At 38.2% G+C, this 12,151-nt stretch overlaps 1 protein-coding gene across 4 annotated transcripts in view; it reads right to left on the reverse strand.

Moving 5' to 3' along the window:
• Positions 1-800: 800 nt before the first annotated feature.
• KDM5A (lysine demethylase 5A) overlaps positions 801-12,151 on the reverse strand; it is a 114,040-nt gene continuing 102,689 nt past the window's right edge. For 2 of the 4 annotated variants that reach the window (XM_072654079.1, XM_072654078.1), the window contains exon 28: positions 801-9,647. In XM_072654079.1, the coding sequence (XP_072510180.1) occupies positions 9,441-9,647 (207 nt within the window). In that variant the 3' untranslated portion in view covers positions 801-9,440. Of the gene's footprint in view, positions 9,672-12,151 lie in introns of all 4 variants that reach the window. The other 2 variants (XM_072654077.1, XM_072654076.1) reach the window with 1 other exon arrangement.

Consider the following 12,151-nt stretch of genomic DNA (forward strand, 5'->3'; position numbering starts at 1 on the left):
ATTGGAACCAATGATACCAACTTGATTCACTAGAAACCGTCCCAATTCTTAAGATGGAAACCAACGCATGTCTGTCAATGTTATCATTTGAGACAGTAATATATTATTCCACAAGTTTCCAGGATGAGGAGCTTTTGGCCCTTTCATCTACTTCAGGGAAACCAAATTGCTTAATTGCCCATCTTAAATCATTTTCTGGAACAAATATCAAATCTCATACTGCAACCCAATTATTCTGAAAGAATAATTTCTATAAAGAGGAGACTATTCAAACCTTCACAGTTCAATAAGGTGGGAACAGAAATTACATGTTGGCAACTTCCAAAGGAAATGCAAAAGAAAAAAATTCCACAGGAGTTTGCACAGAAAAGTATGCATGGGTGTTTGAGATCCTGAGGAGTTGGAATGATCTGGCTTACCAAGCTCAATAAACTACAGTGATCAGAGTAATTGCATCTGACACTATACTGCAGCAAAATTTTATAGGATTTCCATTCAAATAAAGAAAAAAGGACTATTGTGGTGCCGCAGCCCCACGTGGTGTTACTCTAGGTGTGGAATGAAGCGCACATTGTCATGCATGACCAGTATCTTGATTTATTTCACTCAGTTGTAGCTTTTTTATTTCAAGGGAGGGTTCTATTAGGAAATGAGTGGGGAAGTCACTGGGAAATGACAATTTAAAAAAAGAACAGCAACAAAACTTTTTTTTAAAACTACTGTAAGTTCATTTTCAAGGAGCAATACCAATTTTTTTATACCCAAGTTGGGGGGAAAGTACGGATAAGGACAAAGTGAAATATTTTACTGTAAACTTTATTAAAATAAACTCAAGAGGAACAGGCTCTTTCTCTAGGTATCTCATTCATAGCTTTCTTTCTAATTTTTCATATGTAGTAAGTATATGTACACACACATACTTAGCACATGAATGTCCTCTGTATACACGCTCATATTTTGTCACTGGGATCATGAGGAACAACACATTTTGTCAAATTTAAAGTGCTACATACAGATGAGCTACTTTATATGTTGTATCTCTATGTAAATATAGCTACACAGATACAGGTAGATTCATTTATGGAGGCAAGCGACACTAAGGTCCTTTCCAGGCCAAGCAACTGCTTTGAAAAATCACAGATAGTAGAGCGGACAAAGGAGAATAAAACAAAAACAGCAACTAAAAAAGGGGGTAGGAATGCTATAAGGAACAAAAGAAATTTAGGCAGAAGAGAAAGTCAGAAGAAACTTGGAAAATATAGTAACATAGTACATTACGAATTGATGTCTGAGGAAAATAATCAGATGGCAAGAAATGTAATGAGCACTCGCATCCCGAAAAGAAACACAGCAACGCAGAACCAAAACAGTCCCTGGGGGTTTTTTAAGAGGGAGGTCAACACTAATATTTCTGCCGGGTTGGTTTTAGTTATATCCATTTCTGGAGGCAGGGAAGATTTGAGGTTCCCTCCAACCCACTATTTTATGAACCAAGTAGAGAATAAATGTTAAAGTAACTCTGGGGGTAGCAATTTTGAATAAAATAAAGTGAATGGAAGGAAAGTAACAGAATGACTCATAAGCCCTATAATCAAACTAGCAATGTCACACTGACAGTGATGGTTATACAGGGAGCAGGTACTGAAGCAGAATACTAAATGAACCTTCAGGCAGCTGACAGATCAGACAGAACACCTTCTAGTGTCAGTTACCAAGCAATTCAAGGCCAGGTTGCTTTTTTTTAAATGTTTAAGCTGTGGCTAGCCTAAGGCAACACACTACAGTGGGAAAAGAGCCCTGGTTTTAGCATCAGAGGATTGGTGATCAAGTCTGGGCTCTACATGTGTGACCTGGGGCAAGTTATGGAATTTCTGGGCCTATTTCCACATCTGTAAAATAAGGCATTAGAATGGGTGTCCTCCTAAAGTCCTTTATTATCTTGTGTAAGCTGAAAATCTCACATGGAGGGAAGAGGACTAGAGGAAGACCTGGTACTTCCTTATAAAATGATAGCTGGTACTGGAAGCTGTACCCAACATCTCTTTATTCTAGTGCCATCCCTCTGTTTTATTATTTCCTATTTATCCTGTACATAGCTTGCTTTGTATAAGTTTGCATGTTGTCTCCCCTACGAGAGAGTAAATCTTGAGGGCAGGGACTATCTTTTGCCTCTTTCTTTCTGTATCTCTGGCACTTAGCGCATTGCCTGGAACATAGGAGGAACTTGTTTATTGATCAACTGATTAGGTAGGAGAGTAAAGGATGTACTGTACAGAATTACAGAACTTTTATAGCTGGAAGAGACCTTTAGCTCCTTAGAGACCACTGCATGTATGTCATACATATATCACACAAACACACACACGTTTCTAGATGCATGAACTCTAAGCCCTTTTGTACTCTCAGCATCTAAGCAGACCACAGTGGGTATTCACTATTTCCTGATAATTATCACCTGGACCCTTTACCTCATTTTAGAGATAAGAAAATTTAAGGGGTTAAATACCTTACCCAAGTTTACACAATTGAGTAGAATCCATCTGTCTTATATCAATATTTTTTCTGCAACACAACTCTACATAGGGGGAGGGGACCTGCCATTTCTGAAATTAAATTTTCCTAAGAAATAGAAATTCTTAATTTTCCTAAGAAAATTCCTGAGCAATCCAATTGGGTTTCATAAAACAAGATTCACCAGCTTGAAGCTACACAAATTACTTTGGGGGTCTCCTGTGATCCCCTCCTTAGTAACACAGAATAGCCATCTCTCACAATGGTTGGGGGTCCCCGGTGGGAGATTATACTAATAAGCTGGCTCTTACGTAGAGCTTCAAAGTTGCCAAGCACTTTACACCTTCTCTCAGTGGATTTCCAAAACAATCCTAAGATAGGTGTTATTATCATCTCCATTTTCAGGAGATGAAAGCCAATGCCAAAGGTGCCGTGACCACTAACAATGGGATTCCCTCCACTGAAGCTGATTTCAATCCCTACAACTTATCAGTCTTCCTAAACTGATGTGGCTGGAAAGCCTTGCCACCCTACAGCCACCACAGTGAGGAAGCTTTCCGAGCCTGGTCCTTAAACACAAGGACACAAGTTAGTTCAGACCCAGCGATGGACATTTTTTTGTTTAAACTAGATCTGATTTCCTTAGTGCAGGGAGCTCCAGTAATACCAGTGTGGACTGGTAACTATTCTGCAGCTTCATCTCAGACCAGGGGTGGGGAACCTGAAGCCTCAAGGCCACATGTGGCCCTCTAGGTCCTGGGGCAGCTCTTTGACTGACCCCAAACTTCACCGAACAAATTTGGACTGAATCAAAAGGCTGCAGCTGAGGACCTAAAAGGTCACATGTGGCCTGAGGCTGCAGGTTCCCTACCCATCTTAGACAGTCTCCAATGCCCCTGAAAAATGAAGTAACAAGCTTGCCTAAAGTCAGAAGAGGGACCTGAACCCAGGTCTTCTGGACTTACAAAGGCCAGCTCTATAACCACTATATCGTGTTGCCTCGCAATAAACTGTATTAAGCAAGTTGTATTACACAGATTAAAATCTTTCCTATCAAGAACCGGACAAAAATAAATTCAAGTGAGCAAATGCCTCACTGCAGGAGAAATGTCAAAGGAATTCCAATTTCAGTCTACATTATGCATTTACTACTTATCAACCCCCTACTACTGTTTGCCATTTGTTTCACACCTATGTACCTCATCCCTCAATCAAAATGTAAAGTTCTTCAAGGAGGAGATTGTGCTTCCTACTTATTATGCACTCTACACAGCACCACAGTGAGTGCCAGGCACACAGAAACTCAATACATAGTCAACCAGGATGTGCCCTAAGGAGTTTCAGGAGAAAAAATTTACCATCTTAAGAAAACACAGGCACCTAAATATTACAAGTAGAAAAGATTTCCCTCACTCTCAATTTATAATAAAAATAGAGTACATTTCACTCTTACAATCAGAAAGTCCGTAGCAGTTCCATTATTTGTCCTTCAGACTTGTACAAGAATCCACCTCATTTCATTATCTGAAAAAACTTTGGGTTTGAATCAGTATTTACGAGATAAAAATTTTAGGGTTTTTTTTCTCCTCCATTTTCATGCCTGGTACTGGTTCACTGCAAAAGGACAAAGTTTCAAAGGAACAGAGGTAGAGTCAGGTATATATTTGCCATCACCTGAACAGCTGTACTCCTCAAGTACCAAAACCATCTGTATTTTTGAAGACTGTTGTCAGTATGGTATAAGCTGTTCAATACTATCAATTATCCAACATCTCTCCTGGCCACAGAGTAAATGAAATGTGTTTGGAAACTCCTATATATCTGCACTGCTGCAGTTTCTAACCCAGCTTTCCTCACTTTGAGTTAGACTACCTTATATGTTAACCATTACAAGCTGTATGTAATCAGTCTGGATGAAAATATGACACTGAATTTATTTTCTTTTGGCTTTTATATGTAATAATGTTCTCTAACACCAAATTTTCCCTCAGAAAACAAAATTAAGTATGTTCAATGACCAAAAATAATGAAATAAGTCATACTTATAAGGCACCAATAGCCCTGTTAAATGAGAGCCTATATTATATGTAAGTATTCTGCACATAATAAATTTCTAAGAAAATGTCCTACAACAGATCTTCCTAATCCAAAGTATACTTCAGCTATGTAAAGCATTTTAAATTCTCTATTTCAGAGCTAGGGGGCAGGAGTGGGGAGAGGAGTAAGACCTAAAGGAAGAGTTGAGAATGAAGGTTGAGGAGGAGGAAGAACATGGGGGAATGCAAGAAGAGGGAGTCAGAAGCCAGGCTCTTTAAAAACACCCACTATTCTTCCTCTTCCTAAGGCATTAAGGAAATGTGATTTGCATTGGTACAGGAACACTCACAATGATAAAATTTTAGATATTGAGAAGCAGGGCAAAGTACATGGTAAGGACTTCTGGCAATAAATTTTGTGGACCCCTAAAAATATGCTATTGGCAGACAGAGGGACAAACACTACTCTCTCAGGAGAATCTCTTGAAGGATTATTTATAGGAAACATTCCATTATGGGAATGTTTAGACACTAAAAAATGTTTTGGTCTGAACCTATGATTTCAAATAGGTATAAGGAATTCCCTGGTATTGAAACTTTCCTTCACTGGTGCAAATCAGAAACTAAGATAGTTTTAGAAAGTTGCCTGAGGCACACTCAGTTGTAATTTGCTCCCAGTAAAACAGCCAGCATGTATCAGAGGCAGGACATGAACTCAGGACTGACTCTAAGCCTGGCCCTACGTCCGTTACACTACACTGCCTCCAACCAGAAGAGATATTATAATTCTTGGCTATCACTTTTCATTTCTATTTTTGTATCAACATTGTTTCCTGGATTTGTAATTTCATCAGTGTGAGGAACCCAAAATATGAAATTTCTTCCCGCTCATCTGTGACACAATTGCCTCGCAAATTAAAGTTACGTGACTTGCCCAGTCATACAACTAGTCATGTGTTAAAGGCAGAACTTGAACGCAGATCTTCCTGACTCTGCAATCAGCCCCGTAATCCCTATTCTGCAGTGTCTCTCGTCAGCAATAAATAACAAAGGCATAATTCAGGTCAAGGGGAAATACAGCAATATCCATCCATCCTTCCTTCCTAATCCTCAACTGTCAGCTCCCGCCTAGAAGGGAATTTTATTTTTGTATCCCACTGCCTACTACATCGGCTTGCACAGAGCAAGTGACTAAAAATGTTTGTTGAATCGAAATAAAAATAAATGGTAGAAAATAAAACAAACTAATCATTTTTCTTGTCAATATGGTAGTCAATGAAACTCGCAATAGCAAGTTTCTAAATATGTCAAGAGTTAGCCTAAGTTTTAAACAGTTTCACCTTAATACAACTTTCAGCCCTCAAACTCTGATTTTCACCAACCATCTAAAATAAAGTAGCTAATCAATCATCTTTCCTGGGAATGTGATTCCTAGTTTCTTTTCCTTATTTCCCAAAATAAAGGTTCCAGATCTGAGATCAGATCTTCTTCTTCTGAACACTAGCTACCCCTTCATACCTCTAACTGTACATTCACCTTCCATCCTCCATTAACAGTGATTTGCAGGTATTTCTCATTTCAACAACTGAGCATTAAGGTCCATGAACCCTCAGCCTTGCACATGATAGGTGTTCAATAATGTCTGTTGAATGAATGAAATCTTGTCCTATTTCCAGTACTAGGTGATCCACTCAGACTTTTTTCTTGTTTAGGATACTAACTTAAAGAAGTATCCTTTCAATGGACTATTTTGCATCTAAACTCTACAGTGTATAATAAATGCACATAACACTTTCTGGGGCACAAAAGCAAGTAAGAACAGAATCAACACAATCACTAAAATCTTCTTGTCAATCTGGCAGGTCCATCAACCTCCAGTGTGTTTTTTTAACTGTTATTTTCATTTTTAACTTTCCTTTCATCACTTTCCATAACCTTTGTCAAAATGGTTTGCAATGACATCTGCCTTTGAAAAGAAACAGACATGCAAAAGCTCAATTATGATGAACTGCCATTTTCTGTTGGCAACCATTTAAAAACCAAGCTTTGATACCAAAGTATCTATCATTCTAAGGAATTAAGTAACCTGTAGCATCGGTACTGAGTAGTTGTTTTTTTTTTTTTAATTATGTTTTAAAAGAATACAAACATGTCTTAGCTTTCAATTCCTCTACGCTTCCCAAAAATTACAGCTCGGCATGTTAACATTCATTTTTATTCTTACTTTTTGCTTCCCAAACCTGGAGGCCCAATCTTAATGCAATTAAGTCAAGCTCTCAGGTTTTACTTGATTGATAATCTCAAAGTTCTAAGTGAAAGAATATAAAAATTTTTTAAACTGTCAAATAATGTCTATGTCAGCCTTTTAGCAGCAAACTATACGTTGCTGGAGGCTACTTTGTTTCTTGTGAGTTTTCTGGGGGATATCCCCTAACACAAATATACCTAGGGACAGAAACCACACTCCAGATAGCCACGCTTGTTGGCTCACCACTTTAAGGGGCACAAAACTGCCTGCTCCAGAGACCTGAATTCTAGAGCAGCACTAGAGAAATCAGAGCAAACTTGCATCCCTAAGCAGCCATCGTCCAACCTGGAGATAACAGGAATCATGGGAGTTTTTTGATTTTTACATAGAGGGCCGCAATAAAGGGGACTGATAAGATTTCTCTCATATTCTTAATTCTCAGAATTACTTTCTATTTCTGTCTTTATTATCTTCAATTAATCATAAGATATTTTATTTATTCTTCCTATAGCCTATATTGACAGAAGAGGGGAACAAAACTTACATAGTTCATGTATGAACTAACTGTAAAATATCCATATGTTGATAATTATTAAATTCATAATAAAGAAATATTTTTAAAAATAAACTGTTCATCTATCAAATCCTGACCCACAGTTATCTTTGACTTATTTGGGAATTGATAAAATCTCAAAATATGAACTGCTATTAATTGACAATAATAAAAATGGTAGTATTAATGGGGAAATGACTAGGAAAGATGACATGCAATGGAAAATGTCCTCATGGAAACCAGATTCTGTAAAATATGTTTTATGTCCCCGTATATTAACTCAAATGATAACTGGACAGTAGTAGCCACTAGCTTCCAATTAAACAGAATGAGGCAAAATAGAGAGGAGTTTGTAAGCTCTTTTCAAGATACCTTTTAGTTCAACTGCTGAAATGTCACAAATCAATACTTTTAGGACACAGAGAAGAGACGCAGAACAGCCAAAGACAAAACACTATTTTTAGTAAGGATTTTTTTTGTTTTGTTTGTTAAATCTCAGCTCATATTCTATGTAGACTCTGCTCTACAACTCACCTATCATCTGTACAAGAAGTGAAAACAATGGGAGGGGAGAGAACACAGCACCCTGGCGAGCTTCAGACGTTCACGTACAAAAACAGCGTGGACTAAAGTGAGACCAGCACTTCCCAAAGACAGGGACAAATCCCAACATATGAAGAAAATGTAATTACCTATTTGAACACAGGCAAGATGATGGAAGGTCTAGTTAGCCTAGTTTGGGAAAAGGTGACTGCTTACTCCTTGTACTACAAGGAAGGAATGAAGGTCCTTTTTAAAAAGCAAAAAACAAAAACAAAAAACAAGCCCCCAAATGGGTTTTTGATGGTGGAAAACTGTATGTATGCTGCTGGTAATAGTGGTAAATATATATTTATATATGTATATTAAAAAAAAGGAAAAATAAACTATTTATAGAACAGTCAGTAGTCAGAGACATTTAGAAAAAAGTAAAAACAAGTTCTTTTCTTTAAAAATGGATTGACTAAAATGACCTCATCACCTAGAGGTACCATAATCCTACATCTTCTGACGAAGCCAGGACATGACTCAGCATCATCTGTTGCTGCTTCTGGGCCAGAATCTGAAATAGCCAGTATTTAGAATGGTAGATTATGGGTCAGGACTACAAGGTGAGCAGATATATGGTGGCCGTGCTCAAGAGCATGCCTAAAGCCTGGTGATGACAGGAATACTTGTGAAAGGATGTTATCCCCAAAGCATGCCCCACTGTGGCTCTCAAGACAACCCATCTGGCCTTTTCTCCTTTTCTTTGTGTAGAATCCTGGGTCCATGTAGTTGTTCCTCTCCAACACATCTGCCCAGGATACTGGGAATCCTCAAAGCCAGTCTCTATAAGAGAAGCTGTTGCTCTTGGAGGAAAACAAGAAATGCTCTTCTTTCCAAGATCCAGCCTAACCAAACATCTGAATTGAGATGGTATTCTCCACATTCGGTGGTCTGCCCAGCTGAAGGGAAGCTCCAGGTTTTCTTTTTTGGTACAAACAAGCACTAGGAATTGATGTTTGCAATATGCTGCTTTTCCATCTGACTTCTAACAGAACCGGCAGATCTGCTCTCCCTTCAATAGCTGTAGAACATAACAAGGCTTAGAAATAGTGGAAGGGGACTAAGGTATTCTGACTATCTTGCTGTTCCATCCAGGCAGGCCCAAGGCACTCTGGTTCCATACATGCCTACAAATAGTACTGCCATTAAGTTGTGAATCTCTAGCTAATGCCTATAGGCCCCAAGCCAGCTCCACACCCCAGCTGTATAAGCCACCCTACTACTCAATCAAGTCTCTGAACACAATGCAGGACACCACACTCACGAGAAACACTTCAGTTAAGATAATGGCTGGAATACCAAAGAAGACATCTCTGCATAGATGGGCTGGTACAGTATGTGGCTCACACAGTCCCACTGCATAGAAAAAGCGAAGAGGGCTTTCTCTGCTGTAGGCCATTCATCTTTGGAAGCAACAACTCTGAGTAGATCCAAACCACCCTCCCTTGATGAAAAGGGTCTCTGTGGTCCATTTCCCTCATGTTCTAAACTAACCAAGCTTCTGCTAGCTGGCCTCCTTCAGTTCCTCCACTGGTAGCTTGTAGCTCATTATGAAAGAAGGAGGCTGTGCCTGTCCTGGGCTACTTGGCCCCTGCTTCTTTGCACAGTTTATACAGATGTAATCTTCATTTTCTGCCATTTCTGGAGAAACACCCACACAGACTTGATGAAACCACTCATCGCAGCCACCATCACACTGTACCCAGTCTACCTGTAGGAGATAAGATTGAGAGGGCTTTAGGACAGTTAGCTATCCCTAGGGTGAAAGTAAAGTCAAGGCATAATAAATAACAGCTTACTTTTTACATAATTATTGTTTTGTAAGTATTTCTGTATTATTTACATCCATTACCTCATTTTATCCTCATGGTGATTCAGTGAGCTGAGACAAGTACTATCCCCACTTTTCAGACAAAGAAGTTGAGGTTTAAAAGAGTTAACTAGCTTGCCTAAGATCATGTGGTTAGTAAATGGAAGAGTCAGAACTTGAACACAGGTCTTCTGACTCTCAAGTTCATTACTATGAATTATTCACTATAACAATGGTTGCCAACCTGTAGGGCAAGAATGTCTGAGGACTTTCAACATTACAAAGAATCCAACAACGTCAATGTGACTTCCATCTTCATTTAGCTCCATAAAGATACATAGCAGAACTCTCTCTCTCTGTCTCTCTCTGTCACACACACACACACACACACACACACACACACACACACACACACACACACGTATATATCTATATGTACATATAATGTTACGGGTATATATGTATATATGTTCCAAATGTATTGCAATTTTTCCAATGTATATTCTGCATATCTATAATAAAATACAAATTTATTTAAAAAGCATTGCTGAATTAACTGTAGATTTCTATAGATTTCTATTTTTCTCATTCAATAACAATAGTGAAACTACTAACATATGGGGCATCTGTGATATTTTTGACATTAAAAAGTGTCCTTTATTCTCAAAAGTGGGCAACCATTCCATAATACCAAGATATCTCTCAAAAGAAAAACTGATTAGGTTATGCTGGCAGAAAAACTGAGATGCCCATTGCCAAGACAATTTCTATTTCTTCTTTACAAAAAGGGGTGGGGAGAAGCTAGGCAGTTATCTGAAAGTTAGCTGTACCAACAAAACTGGAATAATTCTCAAGGAGTTCTGTTTCTCCATGAATACCTGTCATCAGCACCCAGCTAATACATTCCAGCAGACCTTCACCTGCAATCTCTCACAGTACTTACTGAGCACTAAAGTACCATCGTGGTTCTGCCTTGCATCCCAAATCTACAAAATTTCTGTATTTCTCGGACCCAGTCTCTCGTCAGTCTAATAAGACTATCAACAACACTTCATATTCTGGTTCTCGACCCCTGGCTTACTCCTAGATCACACTGCTTCTCAAGTTTACTAATCTAATCAGGACTATTACCCCAGACTATCTTTTAGAAGAAAGACTACAGTAGTCATTGTTGCCATAAATATTAGTTACTTTTATAGTTCCTTCCCAAACTAATTTCTTTCCTTGTTCTCTGTAAGAAATCTGGCGTTTGAACTCAAACTGTGCAGCACAAAGAATAAGGAATCAGAATGTACCTATCCCAGCAGTAACCTGCTAAAGCCAGAGAAGGGAGTTAATCACTTCTGTGCATCAAAGGAAAAATAAAGACACTGTAGATGGATGCGATTTAGGAAGGTGCTAATTGGAGAGCAGGTAGATACAAATAAAGACACTCAGGAGGAACATGTTGGCTATTTTGGAACATAAGAACAGTAACTAATTAGAGGGATGAATTTTTATTTCTCTGGGCTACTTGAATATGACATTATTATTCTTTTTATGAACTAACCCACAGACCTTTGCTCTCTCTTAACTAGGATAGTCACCACTCACTGCTTGCCCAAATGTCAAACCAGTTATCAATTACGTACATTTCCATGTCCTCAACTTTTCTAGACATCTTATCCTGGACTATTATATAACCACTGGGCCCCAGTTTCCTAAGGATCATACATACACAAGTATGGATTTATCTTTCTCTTTCAGAGAGCAGCAAGAAAGAAGAGAAGCTCACTTCTCCTTTTTGACCCTGGAAGCTAGCTAGATATCCCTTCCCAAAGTTAAGATCTCTTATGACCTTTTTAAAGAACAAAGTTTCCCCTGAAGCACAGCTATATTGGTTAGAATGAAAAACTACATGTCATATGCCAACTTCTATTGATAAATTCTTAATCTTGTTTCTCTGAAATTTGCCATATTTTACTCTTTCAGCAACTTGGACTAATTTTTTAAAAAATTCAAAAAGGAACCCCATGACTACTCAGAAGTTAAAAGGCTGAGAGGTTAATTAATATTGTAGAAGACTAGTACAATTCAGTGGGAAAAGCAGATACCTAAAAACCTCAAGGGTAACGGTTCAAATTTCACTTTGGTCATTCATGTTAACTTTGCTGTTCACTGCTTCTGGTGGAATAAGAATATTGACTATTTTACAGAGGCACTTAAGAGTAATAAAAATAAAGAATTTTTAAAAATGTAAGTTGCTCAAACAGTAGTCAATGATGAAAAAATGTTCAAGTTACAGCACAATGCTATTTCAAATGGGAAAAAGGGGAACAACTTACAAGAGAAAGCAACACGGTAAATAATATGTCACCCTTTCATATTTTTAATCCAGGGAACAATAAGAAGTTTAAACCTTCTAG

Source organism: Notamacropus eugenii, chromosome 3 (genome assembly GCF_028372415.1).
Source record: "Notamacropus eugenii isolate mMacEug1 chromosome 3, mMacEug1.pri_v2, whole genome shotgun sequence".
Taxonomy (NCBI): Eukaryota; Metazoa; Chordata; class Mammalia; order Diprotodontia; family Macropodidae; genus Notamacropus; species Notamacropus eugenii.